Below are 27,317 nucleotides of genomic sequence, written 5' to 3'. Positions count from 1 at the left end.
GTATTTGGACATGGTGGGATCCCACTTCTTACTTTCTTTCGCACCTTTCTTAATCTGAAAATGACCAACCAAATAAAGCACAACTAGCATATGCGAGAAACAAAGGGGAAAGAAAGGGAACTTTTTCAAGCAGTATAATCAGGAAAGCAACATCACATTCCCATTTATAATATGAAAAACCATTGTTACCTGTAACAAGTATTTTCATTCAAATGATGTGCAACCATCCACAGTAAAGTCAATATTGGTGAACTCACAAATCAAATCTTCAAAGTGAAAGTCTCACAAATACTATGGAGATCAACTCCCACAATCACAAAGATGAACCTGTCTACAAAAATCAACTTGGGATCCTTCAACTAGTGACATTAGATCAAATATGAATTAAACAGAGAAAGTGGCAATAAACCTTTGAACAGTTTATTTCTAACTCTAGTCAACTTTTCTTGCAAGGTTGATTAGAATTTGACCCCTATCGTGTACATGAACAGCGGCATTCGAAGTTTGAAACAGGAGAGAATTCGGGCAAGACAAGAGCTACTCCTTTGGTCAAAGTTTTAACAGGACACTACGGCCCCCTTATTTCACCAAACTTCTAATTGTTCAAAAGATCTCAAGAAGGTATCTAACACTCAGATCCACAATAATAGACTATTAGTCTCAAGACAAACGATTCCAACATTGGTTTGATTTTGGGCAGAGTTCAAAAATGAGCATTGTCTACCTAGAGTCAATTCCTAAGTACGGCATTGTTCGGATAACAAAATCAAAATCAAAATAAAACTAAAACTCTTCATTTGTCATAATACGAAAGATTCGGTGCATGATTTCATATGCTCTATATTTCTAGCCAAATAGCCATATCCAGCTAGCAAAAGAAAATCCTTCAAAGCAAGCTAGCAAGATAAGAGCGGATGACAACACCAAGGTTATGGGCAATTCAGAAGAACTTTTCCAAGTTCAAACAATGGTGTAAGCCAAACCCAATTGATTTCCTCAATAAGAATCCTAAACTATTGACATAAATATAATCATCCATCATAAACATTCAACAACAGAACACAGCAGTAATGGTGATCATAAGGAAGATTAAGGGCACAAGTACTGATATGTCCCACTTAGGGAATCTGATAGAGGAAATAAAGTCACAGTTGCAGGGCTTACATACTTCGGAATGCAGCCACGTGAAAAGGGATGGGAATAGGGCAGCTACTGTTTAGGAAAGATGGCTTTGGAGAATGCTAATAGAAGGATTTGGTTTGAGGGTTTTCCTAATAGTTTGGCTGTAATACTTGAGCAGGATAGTTTCAGAGTTTAAGTTATGAAGTTTACTATTTCAAAAAAAAAAAAAAAAAAACACAACAGAACACAGCACTTTTCAAAGACAAAATTGGAATTAACCACACCCCAAAAATGGTCATTTTTATTGCAAAGCAAAACAACTGAACAACAGCTTCAATTTATTCCTGAATAACATTTGAGGCTTTCTCACTTGACTGAAAAAAAAGGGTGAAAACATAACCAACATTTTACTATGGCCCTCCATGATAGCCTAATTTCAATCCTTAATTTAAAAGCACAGCTAACCCAAGAGTAAAGATCATAAAGGATTGAGAATTATTTAATTAATGGGAAGAAATCTAAAGATTGAGGGATTTATTAATCCATGCCTTCCAATTCCCACTTCCCTTCCTAGGAATTGCTTGAGTCGACCTTCCATCATCTTCCATTTTGCCAGTCCTTGGCTTCTTGCACAACATGAAATTGCGTGCCTCTTGTGATCCAATTGTCTCCCATGGAGAAAGTGCTGCAATGAAAATACCAATATCATAAATAATCCAACACCTTTTCCCAAACAAAACAAAATTAATTCATTATTTTCAAGGACTTGGCTTAGGATTTTCAAGACCAGGGCTTCAGCACATAGCTTCAAAATTTAAGCCAAAAATCCAAATAAACAAAACCTAGAAAATTTTTATTCTTAAGATTGAAGTGAAAAATGGCAAGGGCAATGATTCAAGTGGATTAGAATAAACTTACCATCTGATCGAGCACTGGGACAATAAAGGAGGAAATCATTAATATCAGATCCGAGAACCGGAAGCCGACCCTCACGAGCATATGATTTCAAAGCAGTATCAATGACACTGGCAACGAGTTCCTCCTCGTTAACAACGAAACGTATCGGCCCTGCACTTCCCAAAACTGTGATGCTAATCAAGAGCCTGTTGCCCTTGGGACCCTGATTCTTTTTCTGCTTGTAAATCAACATCTTTTCAACTTTATCAAAATCCAAAAAAGAGAAAAAATCAAACCAACAAAATTGAATGAATATTTCACCAACAACCGAGATTAAAAAAATGGGTTTATTTCAGTTTCTTGGATTTTAACAAAAAAAAATCTGGGTTATTGGCGGAGGCTAAAGATTTCAGGGTTGTTTATGGGTCAAGGCCGAGGCAACGGTAGTACCAGCCTCCTTTGCAAGAACCGAATGCGAAAGCAGAAGCTGCAGAAACAATAAGGAGAGCGCTCGCCCTTGTTTTGCAAAGGAAGAGCATCAAATTACTAGTCCTCCGAAAATTTTCCACCATTAACAATAATCCTAAAAGATCGATATTTTGATTCCAAAAAAAAAAAAGAACAGAAAGAAGTTCTTGGTATCGCAGCCTTCGACTAAAAAGAGAGAAATTTTGGTTGTTGTTAGAAGAATGGTGAGAAGCGTTTGAGAGGTTGTGAGGGTATTTAAAGGTGAAAAAGGTGGAAGCTTTAAAAGGAAGGAATATTTAGGGTTTCCTGTTGAGAGAGTTTGGGGATTGACTGTGATCTTATATACAAATTTTTTTTGAATTCGGCGAGCTTCCTCAGAATCCAGTACCCTTTACGTTACCAATCACCAAAAACCTGCCAAATTCTCTCTTCCTAGAGAAAACAGTAACTGTTGCTTTTCAAGGGGTTTTTTTGGCCGGCCGGTCTTGTTGGACCGGGTTGTAAGTATTTAAATTTATGTTTTAAATTTATTAGATATTATTTTTTAAAATAAAATGTATAAATTGTATAAGTTAAGTTTTGAATAAATTATTTTTTTAAAATAATTGTATAAATTAATTAAATTAAAATTTAAATTCACTTAATATATATATTTTGATGAAATTCAAACCATTATGTTTACAAAATACATATTACAATAAAATATTTTTTTCTCAAAGTAGAACAAAAATTTATTAACATAATTTAATTTCAAAATTCCTTCAAAAAGGAAAAGTCATATAATTATAAATAGTTTGTCTGGTCATATAATTATATGAATTTTGTTTGTTTTTACACAAATAGCAATTTATAAGACATTGTCCAAAAATAAAAATAGATAAATATTAAATTCAAAAATAAAATTTACATTTAATATCCAATAAACTTATGGTATTAAGAAAATAATAAAGAATATTCTCCTTTTCTCCAAATCTTTGAAAGAGTAAGAACAATCTAATTCATCTACCACATTACTTTGGAGTAATATAAAAGATTATGTAAATAAAAAAGACACATATATGAAATAGATTTTATAAATTTAATATCATAAAATTTAGAATATAACTTAATTAATTGATGTAATTACTCTTAAAAATTCGACATCTAATAAATTTAAAATTTAAAATTAAATATCCGTAATATTTTTTTAATTTTTAAGTTACGACTTTTTATTTAAAAAAAATATAAATAATAAAACTAAATAAAATCTAACATTTAGAACATAAACAAAATCCAATAATAAAAAATTACAGTCACTTGTAAAAATATAATTCTATAAAACTAATTGATTGCTTTATGCACGGTTCAAGTTGCTTTAAGCTCCATTCATTTAATTCGAATATTACCTCAGATAGGATATGATACCGTATATGACTTTTGTTCAACTAGCCAGTTGGTATTATAAAGCAGCCGATTATTCTTTGGCATGGGGCTGATTTGAATCAATCATAGACACAAAAAATAAATATATCAATTTATGTATTTATATCATATAAAATATTAATAATTTATATTTATATCATATATTATATAAAAATTATGTATTATAATTTGTATTGATATAAAAAAATATTTTTTGTTTGATTATTTTGATCAAATAGCATATTGAATTAAAATTTTAAAAAATATATTTTTTAAAATTTGAAATTAAAAATTATCAAATTTTATTTTTAAATTTTTTAGTTTTATATTTTTATTAAAAATTAATAGTTAAAATTAAGTTAATTTGATCAAAAAATAATAAAAAAACAACCATTTTGAAATGTAGGAAGTAATAATTAGATCCAAAACATATCTATATATATATATAAAATAAATATGAACTTTTATTGTCTTTTCCTTTATTTCTCAAGGAAAATATTATCACGTCATGCACATCATAGGTACTATCAACAATTTTTTAAGGCTAATTAAACAATTAAATATATATTTTTTCAGAGATACCCAATTAATGTTGAATGCGATGCAGAATTTTTACAACATAGTTAGTATTTTTTTTAACACGCAACGAATATACATGAAATGTTTATATTGATTACATATTGTATAAATGAATTAAATTAATGATATTAAAATTTAAGTTAATATGATATATTATTTAAAAATTTTAATTTTAATTATATATTTTACTTAAATATATGTTGAAATACTAATTTATGTATTTTATTATAATATCAAATGTGTAATTAACTCTGTTGAAATTAACAGTACAAACGTGTATTTATTTTATCCCAAAACAAAAGTGTGACTTAAGCAAAATGAAGATGAGATAAAGTAGAAGCTTCCAGGCAACATAATTTCTTTCAATATCAAATTATTTCACCTACAATAAGTAACTTTAGAGCTGATAACAGGTCGGGTTGATATGAGTTTTTATTTACCTTAAATTTGATTTGATTTGAAATTTTTTTTTTTCGTACTTGAATCCAATTTGATCCGATATTATATAAATCATATTCGATCCGACTTGATTCAAAATTTAATAAATTATTATTTTTAAATATAAATATTTAAATATATAATTATATAAATATATATAAATAAAAAATTAAAAAATATTTTTTTATATAATATTGGATCGGGTCAAGTTGGGATTGCCTAAAATCCGAACCTGACCTTATCCCAATTTTTTCTTAGCTTTATCCGACCCAACTCGACCTGAAACTCGATTTTCAAAAAAAAAAAATCGATCCTATGAGGTCAAATCAGATCGAAACCCACAAGGGACAAGTTGGGTTGTTGACTCTAAGCAGCTTGTCGTTATTTGCCTAATATTCAAATTCATGCTAATGGCTAACCTTGTTTTTATTTATTTATTTATTTTTGAATCCTTACCATATATAGATGGTATTTCAAAGGTAGGTCGGTAATTAAAGTAGATCTTAAAATTTAGAATACAATACCATTATGTTAATGGCATTTTATGATCATAAAAATATTATCTACTTTCTCTTTTAGAAAGTGACTTATCAATAACATAAGGATAACTTCATTATTTTGACTTATGCTAATGTGTCGAGTTAATCTAAAGTCTTAAGATTTACGTTAATTCAATTATTTTAACTTTCAACTGAAAGTATATCATAATACTGACTTGTTACCCCCTAATTGGATTGTTATTTGTCAGATTAGGTTGTATTAACAACTTTAGTCCTAAATCTATTACTCAGAACTTGAGTCATCCAAACTGATATTCTTATCCTACAGGTATAAATAGCTCTCATCACGCAAAGTAGACTCATTCAAAATTTTTTTATTTTTATTTTTCAAGCACTAACTTGAACGTTGGAATATAAACGCAGAAGAAACTTCCAACCTTGTGATTTTAAGTTCTTCCTTAACTATATATAGGCCATTTCAATTCAAGGCCAACTTTCCTCCTCGATCATCGATATTAGAAATTTTAACTTTTTTAAGTATCAAGTCATCGTTGTGAATATCCTTTCATCAGACCCTTTTGTTGTAACAATTAGAATCTTCTATTGATAAGTAGTTATCATTGTCAGAGTTGCATCTTTTTACTCATCAATTAGGGATGTCAATTTATCCATATTTAATTGAAAATTTAATTCTTTACTTGAATGAGAATGGGGATGGGTATTGCATTGTGGGTATGAAGATGATATGTGTATGATTTTAAATTTTTATTAGGTATGAGGATTAAGATGAGTAATATAATACATGTCCTGTACTTGAACCGTATTGAACCATATTGAACCATACCATACCTTACCCTATATATATTTCTATATATTTAGTATATGGATTTTTTATTAAATAATATAAATTATTATTTTAGATTAATTAAAATTAATATATTTTTATTGAAAAATTATATTAATATATGTTTATAAAATATTACCTAAATATACAAGATAAAACTAAAAAAAAGCTAAAAAAATTTTAGTTTTTATATATTTTTTAAAGCTATGAGTATGAAGATTATTTATACCTATTAAATATTTGTGGGGATTGGGATATTAATAAATTTAAAATACCCGTTGGATATGGGTATCGAGATGAGTATAATATAAAAATCTAAGGACGTGGATAAAAAATGTTCTATTCTACCTATACTCTACTAATTGATATTCGTATTCTCGATTAGATCCAAATTAACTCTTAAGGTTTCTTTATTCCCTTTTTCACTACTTAGTTCAACTTGAAAACTCGATAGGTCAATCTCAATTAGTATCATGGCTTTTATTTCAAAGGCCAAATTAAAAGAGATTTCTCTTGTAAGAACCTTGGTTGTGATCCTTAATGCCCACAATACTCTAGGAAGCTTCTTGGTCAATTTTATTTTATTAGGGTTGTAAACGAGCTGAATCGAGTCGATACAATGACAAGTTCGAATTTGAACTCGATTTTTAACTCGTGACTTGATATTCAGTTCAAACTCGATCGAATTTTATTTTTCTAACTCAAACTCGATTTGTAATCGAAATTGAGTTATTTAAGCTTGCTCGATTAATATGAATAATGGATAGCTTCCTCCAAGCTGGATCACCTCAATCCTATCGTCATCTTGGCCACACCAAGATCGATGACATTGCTAACTTTCCTTTACCATTTTTTTTTCTTTTTGTCAAAATTTTTGGCATGGTTCTCGTTCAAAACAGTTGTAGAAAACTATAGAAGAAACAAAGGAAGTGGACCATGCTCAAACACTTTATCATCATCATTTTTTGTACGAAATTACATGAATTACTGCATAATCAGATACAAGAAAGAATCATGGCCACAAGCACAACTGTAAAGTTCACTAAATATGAAAAAACCTTTTGTTATGCAGAAAGGCAGCAACCTGCTCCAACTTTGGTTTGTCTTGAATTTTCCAACTTTGATTTGATTTGCGTTATCTTTGGTCTAAACCAGCTTTGAAAGAATTGAAAAGGAATTCTTTCAAAGCAAGTGGACCATGCTGCGTCGCAGATGTATTTTTAGTGAGATGAGACAGACAGGGATAACGAGGAAAAAAATAGGGAAAGAAGAAAATAAAAGTTTAGGGTTTTTTAGGTTAAGGGTAAAATAATAATTTTATAAATAAAATAATAAAAAAATATATAATAGAAAAACTTGATAAAGCTCATGAGCTATTTGAGTTAGATATTAATATGCTCGAACTCGACTCGTTCGATAAGTTGAGCTGTTCGAGTTCGAATTCGACTCGATATTTATCGAATCGAATTCGAATTTTAATCTAATCGAATTCGAGTAGCTTACGAGTATTAATTTATCATTTACATCTCTATCTTTTATCGTCATCCAATCTCTTCTTTAAAGTTTTGAGTTTAATTTTATTGTTTGCCACTTTGCCTCTATTTGACCATTGAATTGTGGATAGGCAACCTAAGTGAACCTTAGATCAATGCTAAGGTTAGAACACCGTTTCTTAAACTTTAGATTTTCAAGTTGGTTCTCATTATCGGTTATTATAGATCGAAATAAACTAAATTGATAAATTTTGTTCTTCCATATAAGAATAAAAGACAGAAGGTGACATAGTTTAAAATTTTAATAAAAATTATATAAGAGTTTAAAAAAATAAAAAAAATAAGTTTTATATTTTCGAGTCAACAAAAGTTATGATATACAAGTTTCATATAAAACATAGTACGAGTACAAAAAAATTATTAATATTTAATATGATATGAATATATGGATTATCATATTTAATTAAAAAGAAAAATAAAATAAACTAAACTTTGCTTGATGTTAGCCATAAAGACCGTATTTGTTATCACACCGAAAACAAAAAGATTAAAATCACCTTGCTGCTTCCTGGTTTCTTTTGAGGAGATGCCATAATACCGGATTTGGTATAATTCTGAGAAAATGTGTTTTGGATTATAAAATTGTTCATGTCCAAATTCGTGGCTGTCATTTGCCCACAGTTGAAGTTAGGAGATTTTATGCTGCTTTGCTGCCATTCGAGGATATTATTTGTAAAATCTCATTGTTTCACTCTTTCCTAGCTGTTGCTCATGAATTCTTCGATGTTTCCCCAGTGTGATAACTCCACCGTTTGTCTGGTAAAATAAGCACAAACAAATGTTCTTCTATGCCATGTTTCGAGAATCTTAGTTTTAAAAATCCAACCATCAAAAGCACGAATGCTTAACTTTTTCGGTTTCAAATTGTAAGATATCATAGACTTTTTTGTTAACATTTTGTTTGTCCTTAAATATGCATGCATACAGCTCTTTAAAAGTCTGTAACACTTTGTCTTAATGGTAAGTGGTAAATGAGGTTATATTTTATTAAAAATTATCGAATCAAATTATATCTATTCAAAAAAATGATATCAATATGTTTAAAATTCAAAATTTAATAATTATCACATTTTTTTATCCTTAAATTGTGATAACTTATGTACTAAAAAATATAAAAAATTATTTGATTATTGATAATTTTATTTATAATGATTGCATGAATCTAAGTTCCAATTCTCTCTTTTTCTATTTGCCATATACAAAGTACAAATATACAATTCCATATTTCCATGGTATTGTCCTCAAGTTTGTCCATTGTGTGCATTGTGTTTCCATTAATTATAAAGAGAAGATCAGTTTTAGAAGTTGGGCCACTCATCAAAGCCCATAACACGCTTGTTTGCTCGAAATTGTTTATATCCACCAACAGAAGTCTCGCTGAGATTGCTCAGCAGTGATCAGCTGTCTCTTGTATTCTTTTTCCAGCAATTATCCTTTTTCCAGCAATTATCCTTTTTCCAATTCCATACCAATTTTTGATCTTTGAGTACTGTCTGAGTCATGATCCTGGGTCATGGCAGCAGGGTCACATGACTTTACAGAAAAAAAGGGCACTTTCAGTCTCACTCGTTAACTTATTATTAGGGAATCTAACCCAATACAAAGGATACATATCCTGATCAGAGGAAGGTATGGTTTGCAGTTGCATATATTCCCAGACCCATATCAGGAAACAAGTCGATGTCGTAACTTAATATTACAGCCCAAAATGCAGCGATATTTGGACGGTGCCAGGAAAACAAAAATGGGCTACCCATCCTGCGAATGAGTTTTAAACATTGTTGGAATACCAGAAAGAATCACTTCTTTTTTCCTGTTTGTGGATATATAATAATTCCATTACAGAAATCGACAAAAACCAAAAGTGTGATAGTGATTGGATTTATCAATTTCTACCTTACATTACATCAAAACGTAATTCACGTTTTGTTTTATTTTATTCTTTTTTTTTTTTTTTGCATAAATCAGATATTTTTGTGATCAGGAAAAGAGAGTGGAGGAGGCAAGGAACTGATAATGAAAAGGAATAATCTCGTCTTCATTAGGGAAAATTATACATGATGAATTATGGAAATTAAAACTCGTTGTTTGCTACAAGAAAAGAAACTCATTATTCCACCATATTCCTTAACATCTAATTGGTTAGCTCTCCAAATTGGATGAATTACAAAATTTCTTTTATTTTACTACAATGTACAAATTATATCTGGATTTTTGTCTCACATTTAATTGAAATGAAACTGCATCATTGGTGTAATTTTTTACCCTTGCCCCCTTCTGTCTATCACATTGTTGAGGAGATAACTTCTGATGATGATCACATAGCCTTAAAAACAAAACAAGGGCAGAGCTATGGCAGCGCTGAACCACTTGTCTTTTCGGATTTTGATGCTCTTGGGTTTTGTTTTTTCTGTTTTGTCCTTCTCATGTATTTCGTTATCTGAGCCACCACACGTTGCATTGAGGCCGAGTCTAGGGATTGTGAAAAGATTCCTCTAGTGGGTCACGTACGAAGGATAGGCTTGATGTGTTTTGCTTGTCAAATTGATATCACAATCTGTTTTAAATTCCAGCTTCTGGGCATTATTTTGGTCCCAAAACGAAGTTAAGGAAGGTTTTGTTTTCGACTAGTCTTGCTTGGGTCGATAGCTGTTTTGTTGCAATGGAGGAGATCTTAGGACTTCTCAGAATCAGGGTCCTAAGAGGCATCAATCTTGCTATTCGTGACACCGTTAGCAGTGATCCTTATGTTGTCATTACTATGGGTCAACATGTCTGTTACCTTCATCTTTTTTTATTCTCTTTGCTTAGCTAACTTTGTTTCATGATGGTTGATGCTGGATTTCTTTTCTTTCTACTGGTCGGCTTAGGAATTTATGTTTAGTATCATCTTATTGAAGAAATGCATGATTTTCCTAGTAGGTTCATTTATTAAAGAAAGGGACTCAAATTTTGTGCTTTTTTTGGAAACAAAATTCCTCAAAAATTAGGATATTGCAATGAACATAATCTAGAGTTTAGAGTACAATTAACTCCTTTCTTTAGATATCAAGAGGAACTTGTTGTAGTCCAAATAGAGCCTCCGGAATGGATGGGACTTAAAGACCAACCTACCAAATACGTTAAGAGCTGTGTTCAGTGACATGGAGAGGTTTGAAACATGTCTCTAAATTAGAACTCGCATTTAAGAAATGCCCAGAATCTATGTTTAGATAGAGAGATCACTTTCTTGGCACGAGAGTTGTCGTGTAGTTCTCTTTAAGGCTGAGTTTTGGTCATTGATGTCAACTATGGTGAATTCATAAATTGAAGCTTTATAGTTGTTAATGTGTCGTTTTCTTTGACATTATATTGCATAAATTGCTGCAGACATTGAAGACAAGCGTTGTGAAAAACGACTGCAATCCTGAGTGGAATGATGAATTAACTCTTTCAATCAATGATCCTAATGTTCCAATCCTTTTAGTAAGTAATATCCGATTTATATATATATATATATATATTATATTCAGTTAATGATGAAGGCTGATGCTGAATATAACTCAGTACTAGAGTTTACCTAGAGGAACATAAATCATGGATAATTGCAGGATGTGGCTTGTGGATATATGCCAAAAATTCCTTATCATTTGTAATTGGGCAGATGTGAACTTTCTTCTAATTCCATTCGATTTGTTGTCTTTGTAGACCGTGTATGACAAAGACACGTTTACTATAGATGATCATATGGGCAATGCAGAGATAGACATTAAACCATATATAGCAGCCTTGAAGATGGGGAAGGGCTTGCAAAATCTCCCGAATGGTTGTCCACTCAGAAGAATACAGCCAAGCACGACAAACTGCCTGGCTGTTGAGAGCAGCATTGTTTGGAACAATGGCAAGATCACCCAAGACATGCATCTCAAACTCAGAAATGTTGAGTGCGGGGAAGTGTTAATCCAACTGGAGTGGATTGAATCTCCTGGCTGTAAGGGTTTGGAAAGTGAAGTTATGGATTAAGTATATTCTATCTACTTTGTAGTTTTCGTATCGGTCTCACGCTCCATGTTCTGTGCTCGAAATAAGTACTAGTTTTGTTATGTATTTTATGAACAGAAACCGAATTATAACCTTGTTTCAACTCCTACGTAATGATGTAGAACTTTGAATTTAGCTCTGTTGGTATATGCAGTCATCTTCTTCCAACAAGTTTAAAATTCAAATTTTAACGTTTGTAATCTTTTCTTCTATTCCCCGGATGCGGTTTGCTTTGTACCCAAAAAAAAAAATGTAGTCATGTAGACTAACATACTACATAATTCAGTTGACTAGCTTGAGTTATTTTAATTAGGCGATTTTGATATGATATGTACTTTCTTCTACCAAGATAGATGAGGGCACGTTGATTTGCAATCATTTGCAATTTGACATGAACTGACTGCCCTGTTTGTAATTTGTTCTACGGGTAAACCTTGGAAACCAGCTAAGAGATACCATTGATTCCCTATAAGGTTAAGAGATTGGATTTGCTGCAATTGTTTTTCCTAGGCTATATTCTCTGACCAGGGATCAGGTTTGTAAGGTTGTTGATTTAGTGAATATTGCTTCGGGGGAGTGGAATTTCAATTTCAGGCGTCAGTTATTTGAATAAGAAAACGAGTTGTTGAAGAATTTGGTTAAAGAAGTAATATTGAGGACTAATGTCAAGGATAAACTTGTTTGAGGTCCGAAGAGTAGGGGCAATTTTTCGGTGAAGCAGTTTGCATCTTCTCTGGACAGTCTTTATCCTCCGGATGATCAGGTTTGGTTTCTATCCTTTAGAAATATAAAGTCCCTCAGAAAGTTCAAAATTTTCTTTTGCTTGCTACTATGAATTGAATTCCTTCAAAGTGCTTTCTGAAATCTCGAGGAGTTTGCTTTGAAGAGGGTCAATGCTCGTGCCTTTGATGTAGATTGCATGACAAGGAATAGGGATAGCAATCTAATCCGAATCTTTTATGTTTTAATTTGATCCAATTTTATAAGATTTTTTTTTTTTGAAAATTAAATTTTGAATCAAGATAAATTTAAATTAAATTTTAGATAAACTTGTTTCGACTTATATATATTTAAAATATTTTTATCATTTATTTAATTATATCTATTTTTACATTTATTTAATTTTATATTTATATTTAAAAATAATATTTTATATTAAAAAATTTTATTAATTTCAAACTATATTAATTATAAATAAAATCAAATTTAAGTATTTAATATATAAAATTAAATCAAATTCGAAGCAAACAAAAATGTATCTCGATCCGATTGTTGTCATCTTTAAATTGAGGATTGCTTTCATATTTTTATTGCCATGTTATTTCTCTCGGAGAGTTTGGTGCTCTGTTTTTAAATTGTGGGGTTTGTCCAAAACTCCAAGTAGTGTTGAGGATTTGATGAGAGACTGTGGGTGGAGTTTACTTCAATAGTCTAAGATGGTTTTCTGTATGTGGTGCTACCACATTTTGGGCGTTATGGTTAGCCAGGAATGATACGGTGTTTGGAAGGAAAGGCTGGGACAGGTGAGAATATTCTTTTTATTATTAAGATGAGGTCGTTCCTGTGGGTGAAAGCAATTGAAGGCTGTGAAATGATTGATGAACCGAAATAATGGTCAGAACCCAGAAGTTTAGGGGATGTAGAAAGGGTAGAAAATCAAAGGGTCCTGATTGCTCTACTGTTTTGAGAGGCAATTCTTCTGCAGATTCCCTAGCATAAATGGGTGTTGATTGCTTTACTGTTTTTCATGCTTGGCTGTAATTGGGTGCTGGCTTTTAGTTGTTTTGGTGTCTTCTTCCCCTAGTTGGAAAAATTTATATGTACTGATCTCTTATTATGAATAAAATTTTACCTGTTGGTTGAGAAAAAAAAATCTGTTGTCTCAGATTGACAATTTTTTTTGAATGTTAGGTATATAGCGGTGATAACAAATATAAAAAAATAAAGTTTTAACTTTTTTTAATAAAAAAATTTAAAAATAAGAGAGATTATCCCATCGAATGTTATATGGCGATGATAAAAAATATAAAAAAATAATTTTTAATTTTGCTTTTTGGTATAAAAAAATTTAAGTGTAAGAGAGATTATTCTATCTTTAAGCTTATAATAAATCGTCATTTCACAAAGAGAATTATAAATTTATAAATCATTTATTTACAAGAAATTATAGGTTTGAATCTAAATGCTTTGCATTCAGATCTTAAATCTTAATCACTTGCATCATTAATTTTTATTTATTTTAATTAAATTGATGTTTCATTATAATTGACATTAATTTTTATTTTTTAAAGTTTAATACGATTATTATAATTTATATTTTAAATAATAAACAAATAATTGTGAGCCAAGTAAATTATTTTATAATGAAAGTGATTCAATGAAATGAAAACTCTTATCTATGCATTGATTAAATCTTATTACCATTAATTTAGAGTTTTTGTTTAATCAAAGTATTGTGATTTGATATATTTCTTCCTCTCCTTACTCTTCTAAACCCCCTTGTTTCTATGAACAAAAAATACCTCTCTTGTTTCTCTCTCTCAAAGCCCACAAACAACAACAAATCCATCAAATACTATAAGATTTTTGTCATTTAATTTTGGGTTTTTGTCAGATTACATATATTTCTAATTTTGTATGAATTTCGGATATAAATTTTGGTGGATTAATGGATAGTTTGGGTTGTTGTAAGAAATTGTTGGCCTCTGTTTTGTAAAACTCTCATTGTATAGTGTGAGATCAGACCTTTTTTTTTTTTTTTATGATTTCTCTTGAATTTTTTGTTTTCTGGGTTGTTATAAGATTACTTCAATTCTCTCTTTTACAAATAAAAATAAAATTAGAATTAAAATCCGGTAAATGTAATTACTTACATACGATCATCTAATCTAATAATAATTATTAAAAGCTAGCCTCTATAAGTGTCCTTATTATACTAAGTAGCGATAATCAATTAATAATCTAATTATATAATTAATTTTGATCATTTTGATCAAAACTTGGCTGTACCTAGTTAAGCTGCAACGTGACACATACTCATTTAAAAAAAAATTATATATTTTTTAGTTGTTTAATTATTTAATAATTTTTTAAAAAGATTTAAAAAATTTTAAAGTGGAACTTATTTTATATCAATGTTTTTTTTTCTTTTTTTTAAATTTAATTAATATTTTTTAAAAATATATTTTTTTATGTGAGATTCATTTCATATAAAACATACGCTACACGTATGATATTTTTTTTCGACTGATAAAAATGTTAAAATAATTAATATCTAATAAATTTTTATTCATCTTAATTTGAGATAAGTGTTTTTATAAAAAGTCGATATTAAATCAATTTATGAGGATTTATATCAAATTGATATAAATATAAATATGGTACATATAAAAATAAGTATTTTATTTATTTATTTATTTAAATTTATATATTTATCCCTTTTTTTGTTGAAATTTAGCATTAAGAAAATCTTATATAAAAAATAAAATAAAAATTTTTATTTTTTTATAAAATATTTTTTGTGAGAATAATATATTTATATATTCACGTGTTTCTCTACTTGAATTTTTTTATTTTTTATTTTTCTAAAAATTAGATAAATTTTTTAATAAAAATAATAAATAAATATAAAAAATAAAAAATTTTGACCGTCGAGCACCCACCTAATTATAATAAAATGTGGTTAGTTGTACTAAAACCCGTTTTCTCAATATAAAATTCTCTAAAAATGTTTAAAAAGGATTTGCTCAAAGAAGTAAGTTTCAATATTTCCTGTTCCTTTGGCCAAAAAAGAAAATTTCCTTTTCAACTTCATGATTCAGGTGCTTCCATTTTTTTTTTTGTTCCAAAATCATATTGCACACGACAAAGGGTATGGAGCTATAATCTAGTACAACCTCCTCGTAGGACTGCCCCAGTGTCTGTTGATGTGGCTTCTTTTTACTGGCAATTCTACCCAAAAATCGAAGGTTTGACCTAAAATTGACCAGCGAGATTTGGTTTTTAATTGTGAGCTGTCGTGGTTTTATTGGGTTGTTTTCCGCTTCTTTTATTAGTAGCTCTTATTTTCCTTTAATAAAAAATTCTGTCTTAAAAAAAAACAATTTAATTTAAAATTAAAAATTTTAAATTTATAATAATTTAGTGAACAGACGTCAATTAATTGTAGACGTCAGTTCATCGGGATTGCTACATGTCATCAGAACATAATTAAAAAAATAAATAAAAAATTACATAATTACCAAATGAACAGATGTGATAATCTTTTAAATGTGTTTGTGAAATTGATATATGGGATAATTTTTTATATTCCTTTCAGTTGGATTGTAAATATCATGGTTGACGAAGAAAATCATAGATCAATCCTAGTTGGGGAATTTGGGATCTTTACAGCACAATAATTTATAGACATTATGGGGCCATGCTGAGAGTTGTTAGGATCTCATGCCATATTTGGTTTACTTGATCTCATGCCGTATTAATATATTGTTTGAAACAGAGATTAAAGAGAAATTTATTATAAAAAAATGGATTAATCAATAATAATTAATGATTCAAAAGAGAAAATTTTGAAAGATTTGATAGACCCTTTAAAATTATAAAAGTTAATAATTAAATATGATAATTATAAACACAATATAATAATAAGATATAAAATGATATAATTTAAAATTTTAATAAAAATTATATATGAATTTAGTAAAATAGAAAAAAAGTGTTTATTATTTAATTTATTAATATAAATTATAATATGATAATTTTTATATTTTATAAGTGTTTATAATTGCATAAACATTACATGAATATATAAATTGTTAAATCTATTATTATGATAGATGATAAGCTTAAAGAGATAAAATATGTCATAAAGGTTTGCCGGAAGAGGTGTCATATGTAGGGCTCTACAATATATCAAAAGCTTAATAAAATTTAACTCTTATGCCAATAATTAATAAAAGATTGGTAAAAGTAGGCCATGCAAGCGGGAACATTGCCCCAACTAATTCAAACCCACTCACACAATGAATTGTCGGGTGAGGTTGTTGCTATTGTTGAAAAACCATAAAAAAAAAAGAAAGTACATAAATAAATAAATTCATAAAGTCATCCTATATTCATGGTAAAAAGAAAAAAAAAACTAATAGTAATCTAATATATATTATATAACAACATACATAAATAAGTTTGTCATATGTACATATATGTGGATAACTCTTTTAAATTATACATAAGATAATTTTTTTTAAAAATAAGAAAGTTTCTTTTAATTACAAATTAAAAAATTTTAAATTTATTCAAATGTCAAAACTATAAAAATTATAATTGAAAATAAAATCAATTTAGAAATATATTTTTCAAAATTAAAAATATAAAATGTGGATTTTATTTTTTTTAATAAATAATTTTAGTTGTTTATCAAATAACCTTATTTAAAAAATTATTTAATTATCAAAATCTTTTAAATATATTTAAAAATTACAAAGATTAGATTTATTCAAAATTTTTACCAATCTTTTTTTTATCTTGATTTAAAAATATTATATTTTTAAAAAATTTATGGAAGATATTAAAAATTCAAATAACTTTATGTAAGATTTTGAAAATTCTAAAAAATTTCATCTTAAACCTAATATATATATATATATATATATATATATATATTATATTACAAAATACATGAATACCTAATAAGGTATGCTACATGGATACTTGCATGGATAACTTATATTTTTGACATGTAAGATAATAATTTAATTTAAATTTTTAACTAGATAATCCCGTTCAATAATTATTTATTTTTAAAAATATTTGAAAGTTTAAAAATTAGATTTATTTTAATATTTCAAGAGTTTTATTTTAATTTAAATCAAATAAAATTTATCCCAAACTCATTTTTTTTCAGATATATTTAGAATAAAATCAATAATTTTGTTATTTTTTTTTAAATGAACTATTAAACTATCTATGTATTCCTTTTTAAATTTAAAAAATATATAATTTAGATTTATCTCTAACAATTTAGATATATGATATCTTTGTAAATATATATAATTTAAATATATCTTTAACAATCTAAATATATCTATTTTAAATATAAATTTATTTTTATAAATTTTCTAATAAATTTTAAAAGATCAAATATAATTCATTTCACTATTTAGTGGATGCCATCTTCCACCTCGATGAAATATTCTTATGCGGAATTTCTCCTATTACTCATTTAGTTCATCAATTGCACATATCAATAGTATTAGTCGTACCTGTATCAAACAAAATATCATATTCAGAGCTCTTTGAGGATTTTTGTCAGTAATTGATATTTTTTCTAAAAAATATTAGTGTGACAAAAGTTCTCTTACCAATTTCATTCTATTTGATCAATAATTATAGTTTTGCCATTAATTTGTAGGATTTTTGCATTACAATGGCCTTATTCTAAAACTTACGTTTAGGAATAATAGGTCCTATATTAAGTTAGGGAATTGAAACTTCAAAATTAGGCATCCCATCAAACAAAACAATAGTTTTATCAGGTAAAAATCAATAAAAATTATAATGATAAATTTAAATACTGCATTTTGTTTAACTAAATTATTGGAGGAAGTAAGAATTGAGGTATGTTCGCTTTGATGTTAAAACTTAAAATGCCTTTGATCTTTGTAATGTAACAGTAAAATAATCATATATGAGATTTCTTTATTTGTTTTGTATTGCTAAATGTTGTATCCATGAAATGTAGGAGTGAAAAGATTAAGTTGGGGGTACTCCATTGTGGTACAAGTAAAAAAGTAAACTATGAAAATGATATAATACCACTTGCTTTTCCTTATTGAAAATATTAATCTTTATAAGATGATAAGTATATTTACTTTGCTACTAAATTTTATCATCTCATATTAATAAGTTAACATTGAGATGGAGATGAAAATGTTTTTTTTTTTTATAAGACTTTTGAAGACAGTTATCTACGGTATCTACAACTTTTTTATTTTTTAAATCAAATTGTTCAAATAATAAAAAATTTATTTTCTTTAATTTTGTAATATAAGGAAAATTTTCATTAAATACTAATATTTAAATATAAATAATAAAATAGTTAAAGTGAAAATAAAATTATATATTTTTAATTATGAGTGATAATTTAATTCATTTGTATTTCATTATATTTTTAAGCATTATCCAATTTATATTCTTAAGCCTAGGAAAGTGTTTGTTTTTCAAGACTCTCTATCATTTTGTAAATTTAAATGTATTATTTTTAAGTTTAAATTTGATAATTACACAAAATTTGAAAATAGTTTATAAAGAGACTGATAATTCCTTTTCACTTAAAAAATTCAAAAAATAAAGAATTTAATATTTTTGAATAATACCTTTATATTTTGTTCATATATTTATTTAAAATTTAATATCATTTTATAATTATAATTTCAAATTATATAAATTAATTAATTCGTGCATCACATGGATCACAAAGCTAGTATATTGATAAAATGCTAAACTTTTAATTTTAATGATTATGATTTAAAATTTGATAATCTCAAATAAAAAAAAAATCATCTCTTCAACTTCCAATTTCAAATTAATTAAACTTTTACAAGTTCCATTCAATGCTTAAGAAAAGAGAAGAATACATAAGCAAAATTGAGATAAAAAATGTTTATAAATTTGAAAAATGTATATATATATATGTGATTTTACAAGTAAGATTCACTTACACTAGTTTAGTTTTTATTTTTTTATTATTGGATCAAAATTAAATTCATAACTAATTTGAATCAAAATAATATTTTTAATTTTAATTATTTTGATTAAAAAACAAAATTTATAAAAATTACATTAATGTAAGTGGATCTTTTGCATGATTTTAGTGTGTAAAAATGCATGATAGTAGATGACATGACATATCTAATAGCTTGATTGCCTTTTTTTCTTTTTTTCTTTTTACCATTAGTTTGATTGCCTTTTAAGTTCAATACAAAGAGAAAAAAGTATCCCAGCCTTTTTTGGCTTGAGGTATATAATATATATACGGGAATATATCACTTATAATTTTTTTTTATTATACTGTTATAAATATTTAATTATAATAAAAAATTATGTTAGAGTTTATCATTTATAAGTATAGGATCTACATAAAATTATAGTAGATGTCACAAAATTTTAAATTTTGATTGATTAATTATATTATAATTATTATATGTGAAATGCTCCTCACACACACAAATATATATCCAACTTAAAAAATCAGTTTTGAATTCTTTTTTATTAAATAAAAAATAGATAAGATATTATATATATATATATATATATATATCCTAATATGTGACCTCTTTCTTAAAAAAAAAGGATAGCACCCGATCATTTTATGTAGTTACAATTTCATCCCTATTAATCTCTTTTTTATCCTTCTAATTTTCGTCTTCCATATCAATTATTATAAAAAAAATTCCCTCTATCCCTTTTTTTCAAGGCTTGAGTTGGCCCGTCCATTAAGGTCAGTTATTATTTAAAATATTTATTAAAATATTAAAAAAATTTATATTAGTATATATTTTAAAATAAATAAAATAAAATTATTTTTATTAATAAAATAGTGTTTCCAGCTAAGCTAAGCCGAGTCTGGACTTGAAAAATATTGTCCAAAGCCCTCTCGATTTGGGCCAAGTCTATTATTTTCCTTTCATCTTTTGCCAAACATAGTGTAAATAAAATTTTTTTCTCTTTATTTGAATAATAATAAAAAAAAGTCATCGAAAGGCATGCTTTTAAAGGGAAAGGGACGGGCTAACGGCCAAAAAAAAAGTGTTTATGGGTTGGGATTTATTGAGCCTATGGTTTTAAAAAGTCTAAGTTTAACTAGAAGTTTAAGTTTTATTATACGTAAATTTAATTGTATAATTATATTATAATTTATCAATTGATTATTCAATAATTATAATTTAATAATAATTTAATAATTAATTATTTAATTAATTATATGAATATAATATCTAATTATAATTATAATTTCAAAAAATGATCTTGCCTTCTTAATAACAAATTATATATTTTATCATTAAAATTATAACATACTATTTTTTCATTAATATTTTAAATATTGGTTAAAATTAAAACTTATTATTTATTTAATAAAATAATCCATTTGAGCTTGGTGATTGGATTTGGGACTTAAATCAATGCAGCCCAAGTTTGACACGCAAGCCTAGACAAGTAGCTCGATTGTGGACACTTCCTCTTCCAATTTTTTTGTTTCAAATTTTCTTTGAAACTCCTCTTATAAAAGCTATTTGTTTCATAAAGCATGAGGGTCAAGTAGAAATGTTGCATGTAAAAGTAGAAAGAGAAACAGATTATATAAAATTTATTCGTAACATAAATAGACGAAGCACATGCTTCATCTTCACTCCACAAATACAAGACAACCATAGGAGCATCAATAATATAGAAAGTCTTTCGTATGACTTTCAGCTGATGCAAATCCAAACAAACAAACATCTAAAATTACACAAACACAGCTGCCAAGCATCAATCAGATCTACCGATCGAAGCTGAGCCTTTATTCGCTTTTTTTAGCTACATAAAACAGGCAGAAATCCATCATGGTTGGTTGAGGTGAGTACCCATATCTTTGCTCACTTCGAGCAGAAACTCCAGCATGCTCTGTGGAGCTGCAACATCCTTGTTCAGTTTTTCGTACTCGAAAACCCAGCGCACTACACAGCCCTTGCCCTTAGTAGACGGAGTAGCTTGAATTACGGCTACAAAGCTCTTGAACTCCTCCAGCAGGTCTCCTTCAAGCACTCTATGAGTGATTGACATGTTCTTTGGATCTACCGCTTCGATTAAATTCTTCGCAATTTTAGCTTTCCCTTCTGCGTTTCGTACAAACAACTCACCTCTAATTAATCAGCTCAATTCAGAGAGATAGGCTTATAACAGAGTGGATGCTCATACTTGAAACATTAATATTATATGACAAAATGGCGACGACAGGGACGTAGCCAGGCTCAGGATACTTAAGTATGGGGGCAAAATATCAACATTTATTTGTATGAGAAATTAACTATGTTCTGTGAGGTAGCATTTGGATGTAATAATACCCAAATAAATCTTCCAACTTTACATAAAAATGGAATCAAGCGCTCAATCTCTTATCACATCAAATAAAGGTTATAAACTTTTATTTCATTGTAATTATACTTATAAGTTTTGAAAAATGAAGTCCAATTATTTGAATTTTTAATATAGCATTCTTCAAATATTTTTCATTTCACTCATTTAAATAAATTTAAGTATTTTTAAAAATTATTATATTATCCAACTGAGAAGACTTTAACAAAAAATTAGTTATTTTATAGCATTGAGGTTCGAACTATAGCAAAATTAAAGTTCATAACTTTAATTTCATGTAATAAAAGATTGGGGTGTTATCCATATTTAAAAAAAAATAAATTAAATGTATCATACAGCATAAGAGGAACTTTGTCAAAGTAAAAAAAAAAAAATTACTTTTGCCAAAAAAGGTAAAAAATTTAATATATAATTATTGAATAGAAAGTTGAAAATTAACTAATCAATAATTAAGTAAAATAGATTAATAATGTTGATAATTATATAAAGAATTTGAGAAAGAAAAGGGGGGCAACTAAAAATAATTAAGAAAACTAAAAAAAATATTCATAGGTGTAAATAGAGTAATTTGGAAAAGTCAATGGGATCAAATAAAGAAAACAAAATGAAATTAAGCGAAACATCTGGGGGGCTAACAACAGTCATGAGACTGATCATGACACTAATTCAGCTGGGCTGCAAGCTTAGTTTCTTGGTTGACAAGATATCGATCTTACCATGAAAATAACTCCAGCAGACAATGGAACCCTGTTTTCCCCAGTCACCTTCATGTAAATCGCATCCTTGTACCTTGTCGGCGCTGGCGTTGGATACATGGTGTGGTCTATTGCTGAGCATATCATGAAACTCCTCCGCAGAAGCCTTGATTTCCACAGAACCCTCCAGCTTACCTGTTAAAGACGACGACATTGCTTTCACCTGGATTTCTCTGTGAATTTAATTTAGTTAGAGAGATGCTTGTTATTATGCAATGCATATCCTCCTTTTATAGACTTGTCTTAAGGCTCCAATTCTCTTGGGTTCCAATTCATAACTCCTCATAATAAGCCGCATCGTTGCACAGGATCGATTGTGACGATAAACAGTGCTCAGCTTTGACATTTTTGTTTTTATAATAGAAATATATCCATTATTCAAGTAAGCAGATAAATAGATAAACAACTGCTACAAAAACATGTTTTTTCAATCATTGCATTCTAATGAAAGCTTTCTAATCTAATGTTTCAATTCTTGCATATGAAGCTATTAATAGAATATTAACAACGTTTATCAGGGTCACTTGTTCACTGTATTATTTTAGTATAGCATTACACTGTATAATGCCCAAATCTTGATGTTCGAAAAACATCGAAAATGTTTTTTTTTTTTTTTTACTAAAAAACATTAAAAAAAAATATGCTTGAAACAAAGAAATGCCTATGAGATCTTAATTTAGTGATAAGGAGGAGAATTTAAAGCCTTGAGATTTTAAGATTTAATTATTTAATTTTATTTTATTTTATTAATTAATTATTTAATATTATATGTCGATGTAATAGTTTTTTTTTTTTCTCAACGTCGATATAATAATTGATTATGATTGTAAATTCTTTTATACTTGTAATTAAAAAAGACCCATTAAATTTCAAAAAAAGGAAGCCTATTAAATAAATTCGACGTAATAAATAAATAAATCCTCAAACTTTATTTCAAAATACAAACAAGCTCTCGAACTTTTAGTGTATGAAATTAAGATTATAAATTTTATTTTATTGTAATTATACTTATTAAATCTTAAAATTAGATAAATAATATCCAATTTATAGAATTTTTAAAATAATTTTTTTAAAAATATTTTTCATTTAACTCATTCAAATGAACTTATGTAAACATTTTCTACAAATAAATTATCCACTTAAAAAAATTTAAACAAAAAATTAAATATTTTACACCATCAAAGTTTTACTTACAATAAAATAAAAGTTTATAACTTTAATTTCATGCAATAAATAGATTGGGAGCATATATGTATTTTAAAGTAAAGTTTTAGGGCTTAATTGAATATTATACCAATAAATTACTGTCATATAATCAATGGCATTGTTAATATTTTTTTAAAAAAATTATTTTTATTTTTATTTAATTATTGGTATTATGTTTATTTGAATTTTGTTATAAAATAATTTTATTTTTATATAATAGAAATTAAAGAAATAATTGAAAATTTTAATTAAAAATGCTTTAGTTTATCTGAAATATTCTATTTTCATCTGACTCGAATTGCATCAAAAGATTTGGTAGAATGTTAAAATTAAATAAAAAAATAAAAGATAAATATGGAGCCCTCAATCTAGTAAAGTGATAAACTTAACCATTTTATTCATTATTTAAAAAAGTTCTTGAAGAGTTTGTACCCGAAAAAATTTCCTAAAAAGACACATTAACATATTTAAATGTTTCAACTTAAAAATTTTCGTTTCAAATCATATGAGATTGAAGAAAGTTATGTATTATCATATAACACGAAATCCTATGTATAAAAAATAATTATTAAAAAAATGTAAATTATTGGGTAAAGCCCTACTAATTTATTTTCGTTCTACTAATTGACACAACTTGTATATTCTTTAATGGAGCACTTTTCACATTGGATTTTTAAACTTATGGAAATATTGATTTATTTGCATTTTAATATATTTTTTTATTTAACGATAAAAGATTTTTAAGTTTTCTTCAGAAGATAGACATATATTTTCCCTCTTAAAGAGCGATTTGAATCTCTCATCTTTCAAATTAAAAAAAAAAAAATCATCGTGGTGGAATCTTTCACCACTAGACATAGTCTCCATTAACTAAACTTAATTAATTAATTAATACAGATGTATACGCAGACACACTGTTATGTGTCTTATTTTTTGAGTTTATTTTTGCCAATTTTTTAATTAATTATTTTAATTGAGTGTTTTATCTCTAATATATTTAAATCGGTTTTAGTATTTAACTTTATTTATCACTTTAGATGATATTGGCCAATAGTTTCATGATCTATTGATAAAATATTAAATTCTTAATTCTAGTGATAAAAGTTTAAATTTTAGTAATTTTAAGGAAAAAAAAAATCACCCAACATAGATTTTTGCCAATGAGGCTTTGTCTTAGCAACAAAGAAGAGGTTTTAGAATCCTAGGTTCTTAGGTTCAAATCCATTACGTGAATTTGATTTAATTTTATATTAAATTTATCTAATTATATTTTAATATGTTGAATAATTTATTTGAAAAATTAAAATTTAATTTAATTAATTTATATAATTATTTTTAAAATATGATATTTAATATATTTAGTTAACAATCATATGATTTTATTGATAAGAGTATTGAAGTTTTAGTTTTAGTGATTAGATTTAAATTTTGGTAATTTGGAATTAAAAAAAAATGTTATGATTTGAAATTTTTTAAAATAAATCCTAGCGTTATCTCAATGAAACACTATAGTCTAAATTGAAGAAATTACTAGTAGGCCACTTCCATCACATCGAGTCATAGGCCCACCCAATAACTCATTGCCACCTAAAATGTACACGTCATGAATAGGGACGGCAATCAATCCTGTCCTCAACGAGTTTCGGTTCGACCCGACCCTATAGGATCGGATTTTTTTTTTTGAATTTTTGTTTTCGGGTCGGGTCGGGTTTGGGTATGTCTAAAACTCATTCCGACCCGACATTATATAAAAAATTATTTTTTAATTAATTAATTAATTATATATATTTATATAATGATATTTTTAAATATTTATATTTAAAAAAATAATATTTTATATTTTAAAAAATAATATTTTATTAATTTTGGATCGGATACAATTTACATAGTGTCAGATCGGGTCGGGTTCGGATATTAAAAAAATCGAAAAAGATCAGATTCGAGTATGCTAAAGTATATAGTTGGATCGAGCTCGAGACGAGCAAAATTCGTCCCGAACCCGACTTGATGCCATCTCTAATCATGAATATCATATTGATCGACTTCGCTTACTTCCAAAAACAAGCATTCGACTTTCAATGTTGAATTCTTGACGTTAACATCTAATATATGTTATATAAAAAAAAAACCAAAGAAATTAATCACCCAAATGCCTACAAGATCCATCAAGCTAGCAAAGTAAAAGCAAAACTGACCAAGGATTCCATTTCAAACATCGTTAAGGACCTAAGGTCCAAGAAAAAAATCAACATGTAAAACAATTTTTTTTACAAAGGTGGTCTTAATTTAAAAATAGAATAAAAAATTATAAGTATTAAAATTAAAATTATAAATTATAAATTATAATTTTTAAGGATGATTGCAAGTGAATAAATTGAATTAAATTTCAAATTATAAAACAACTTTTTAAATTATACATAAAAAGAACAAAAGGTAAAGTATAAATTTAACATTTTTATTTATGTATATGATCTAAATTTCTTATTAATTTTTCAATTGTTGTGTAATTTTACTATTATATTTTTAATTTTGGAGGGAAATTGTCACTACACTTTTAATTTTGAAACAAATTTGATTGATAAATTCCAACTGGAAATATTTCATAAAATATTTCGTTGAGAGTTAGAATTTTTTTTTTCCTTTGAGAAGGAGATTTGAATTCGACTATTTCAATAAAAAAAAATAGATCTATTACACAACCAAATAAAGTTAAAGTAGATGTTGAATGTAAAGAGAGTTGCTTACTATAATAGAAAAAAAAAACAAAACACGTGATGGGGCCATGTACAGAGTGGTTAAGATCGAAGATCTCATGCCAAAATAATTTAATCATACAAAATCTAGTGCGATTTTAGTTTGAGATACATGATTAAGCCACATTATATAATAATGAATAATGGATGCAATGATTGGCCGTGACGTAATAGAGAGATCACGAATTTATTCACGTTTTTAATTGAGGCTCGTATGCACAGTCGAATTTCTAAATTTATAATCCAAACATTGATATTATAATACGTTAAAAAAATAAATAAGAGAAGAGAAATAATAGAATTTTGATTTTAAAATATAAAAAATATTTTTTTAAAAGTAATTATATTTTTAAGACACAATAAAATTTTAAATTTTTTAATAAAAAGTAGTGAAAATAATTATACTAAAAAATTTATTTATAATAAACGAATAAACATAAATTTGTATTCAAATGGTTATGACTTTGTTTATAAATATGACATTTATGAATAATAATTTATTTATATTCAAATAGTTATAATAATTTATCTTGTGATAATTATTTTTGTTCAAAAACAATTATTTAAAATATGAATAAAATTAATATAAAAATTAATTGTACTTATCAATAATTAAATTTTTTTCCCTAATATGAGATGCACTACGT

General features: G+C 27.2%; 3 protein-coding genes across 3 annotated transcripts; 1 reads left to right on the top strand and 2 right to left on the bottom strand.

Moving 5' to 3' along the window:
• Positions 1–1,396: 1,396 nt before the first annotated feature.
• On the bottom strand, positions 1,397–2,920 carry LOC111287842 (uncharacterized protein At4g22758-like). The gene is made up of 2 exons (XM_022878517.2): positions 2,041–2,920; positions 1,397–1,807 (listed from the first exon to the last, which is right to left on the bottom strand). The coding sequence occupies exons 1-2, from the start codon at positions 2,270–2,272 to the stop codon at positions 1,641–1,643; spliced, it is 399 nt and encodes a 132-aa protein (XP_022734252.2). The 5' UTR covers positions 2,273–2,920; the 3' UTR covers positions 1,397–1,640.
• Positions 2,921–10,377: 7,457 nt separating this feature from the next.
• LOC111287857 (protein C2-DOMAIN ABA-RELATED 7-like) lies at positions 10,378–11,957 on the top strand. The gene is made up of 3 exons (XM_022878533.2): positions 10,378–10,575; positions 11,172–11,267; positions 11,490–11,957. The coding sequence occupies exons 1-3, from the start codon at positions 10,465–10,467 to the stop codon at positions 11,802–11,804; spliced, it is 522 nt and encodes a 173-aa protein (XP_022734268.1). The 5' UTR covers positions 10,378–10,464; the 3' UTR covers positions 11,805–11,957.
• A 9,177-nt stretch (positions 11,958–21,134) lies between these two features.
• On the bottom strand, positions 21,135–22,881 carry LOC111288462 (MLP-like protein 31). The gene is made up of 2 exons (XM_022879362.2): positions 22,673–22,881; positions 21,135–21,697 (listed from the first exon to the last, which is right to left on the bottom strand). Exons 1-2 carry the CDS (start codon positions 22,863–22,865, stop codon positions 21,423–21,425), a joined length of 468 nt encoding a protein of 155 aa, XP_022735097.2. The 5' UTR covers positions 22,866–22,881; the 3' UTR covers positions 21,135–21,422.
• Positions 22,882–27,317: the final 4,436 nt, after the last annotated feature.

Source organism: Durio zibethinus, chromosome 4 (assembly GCF_047325235.1).
Source record: "Durio zibethinus cultivar Kanyao isolate XHJ-2024 chromosome 4, ASM4732523v1, whole genome shotgun sequence".
Lineage (NCBI taxonomy): Eukaryota > Viridiplantae > Streptophyta > Magnoliopsida > Malvales > Malvaceae > Durio > Durio zibethinus.
This window is presented reverse-complemented; position numbering and strand designations above follow the sequence as displayed.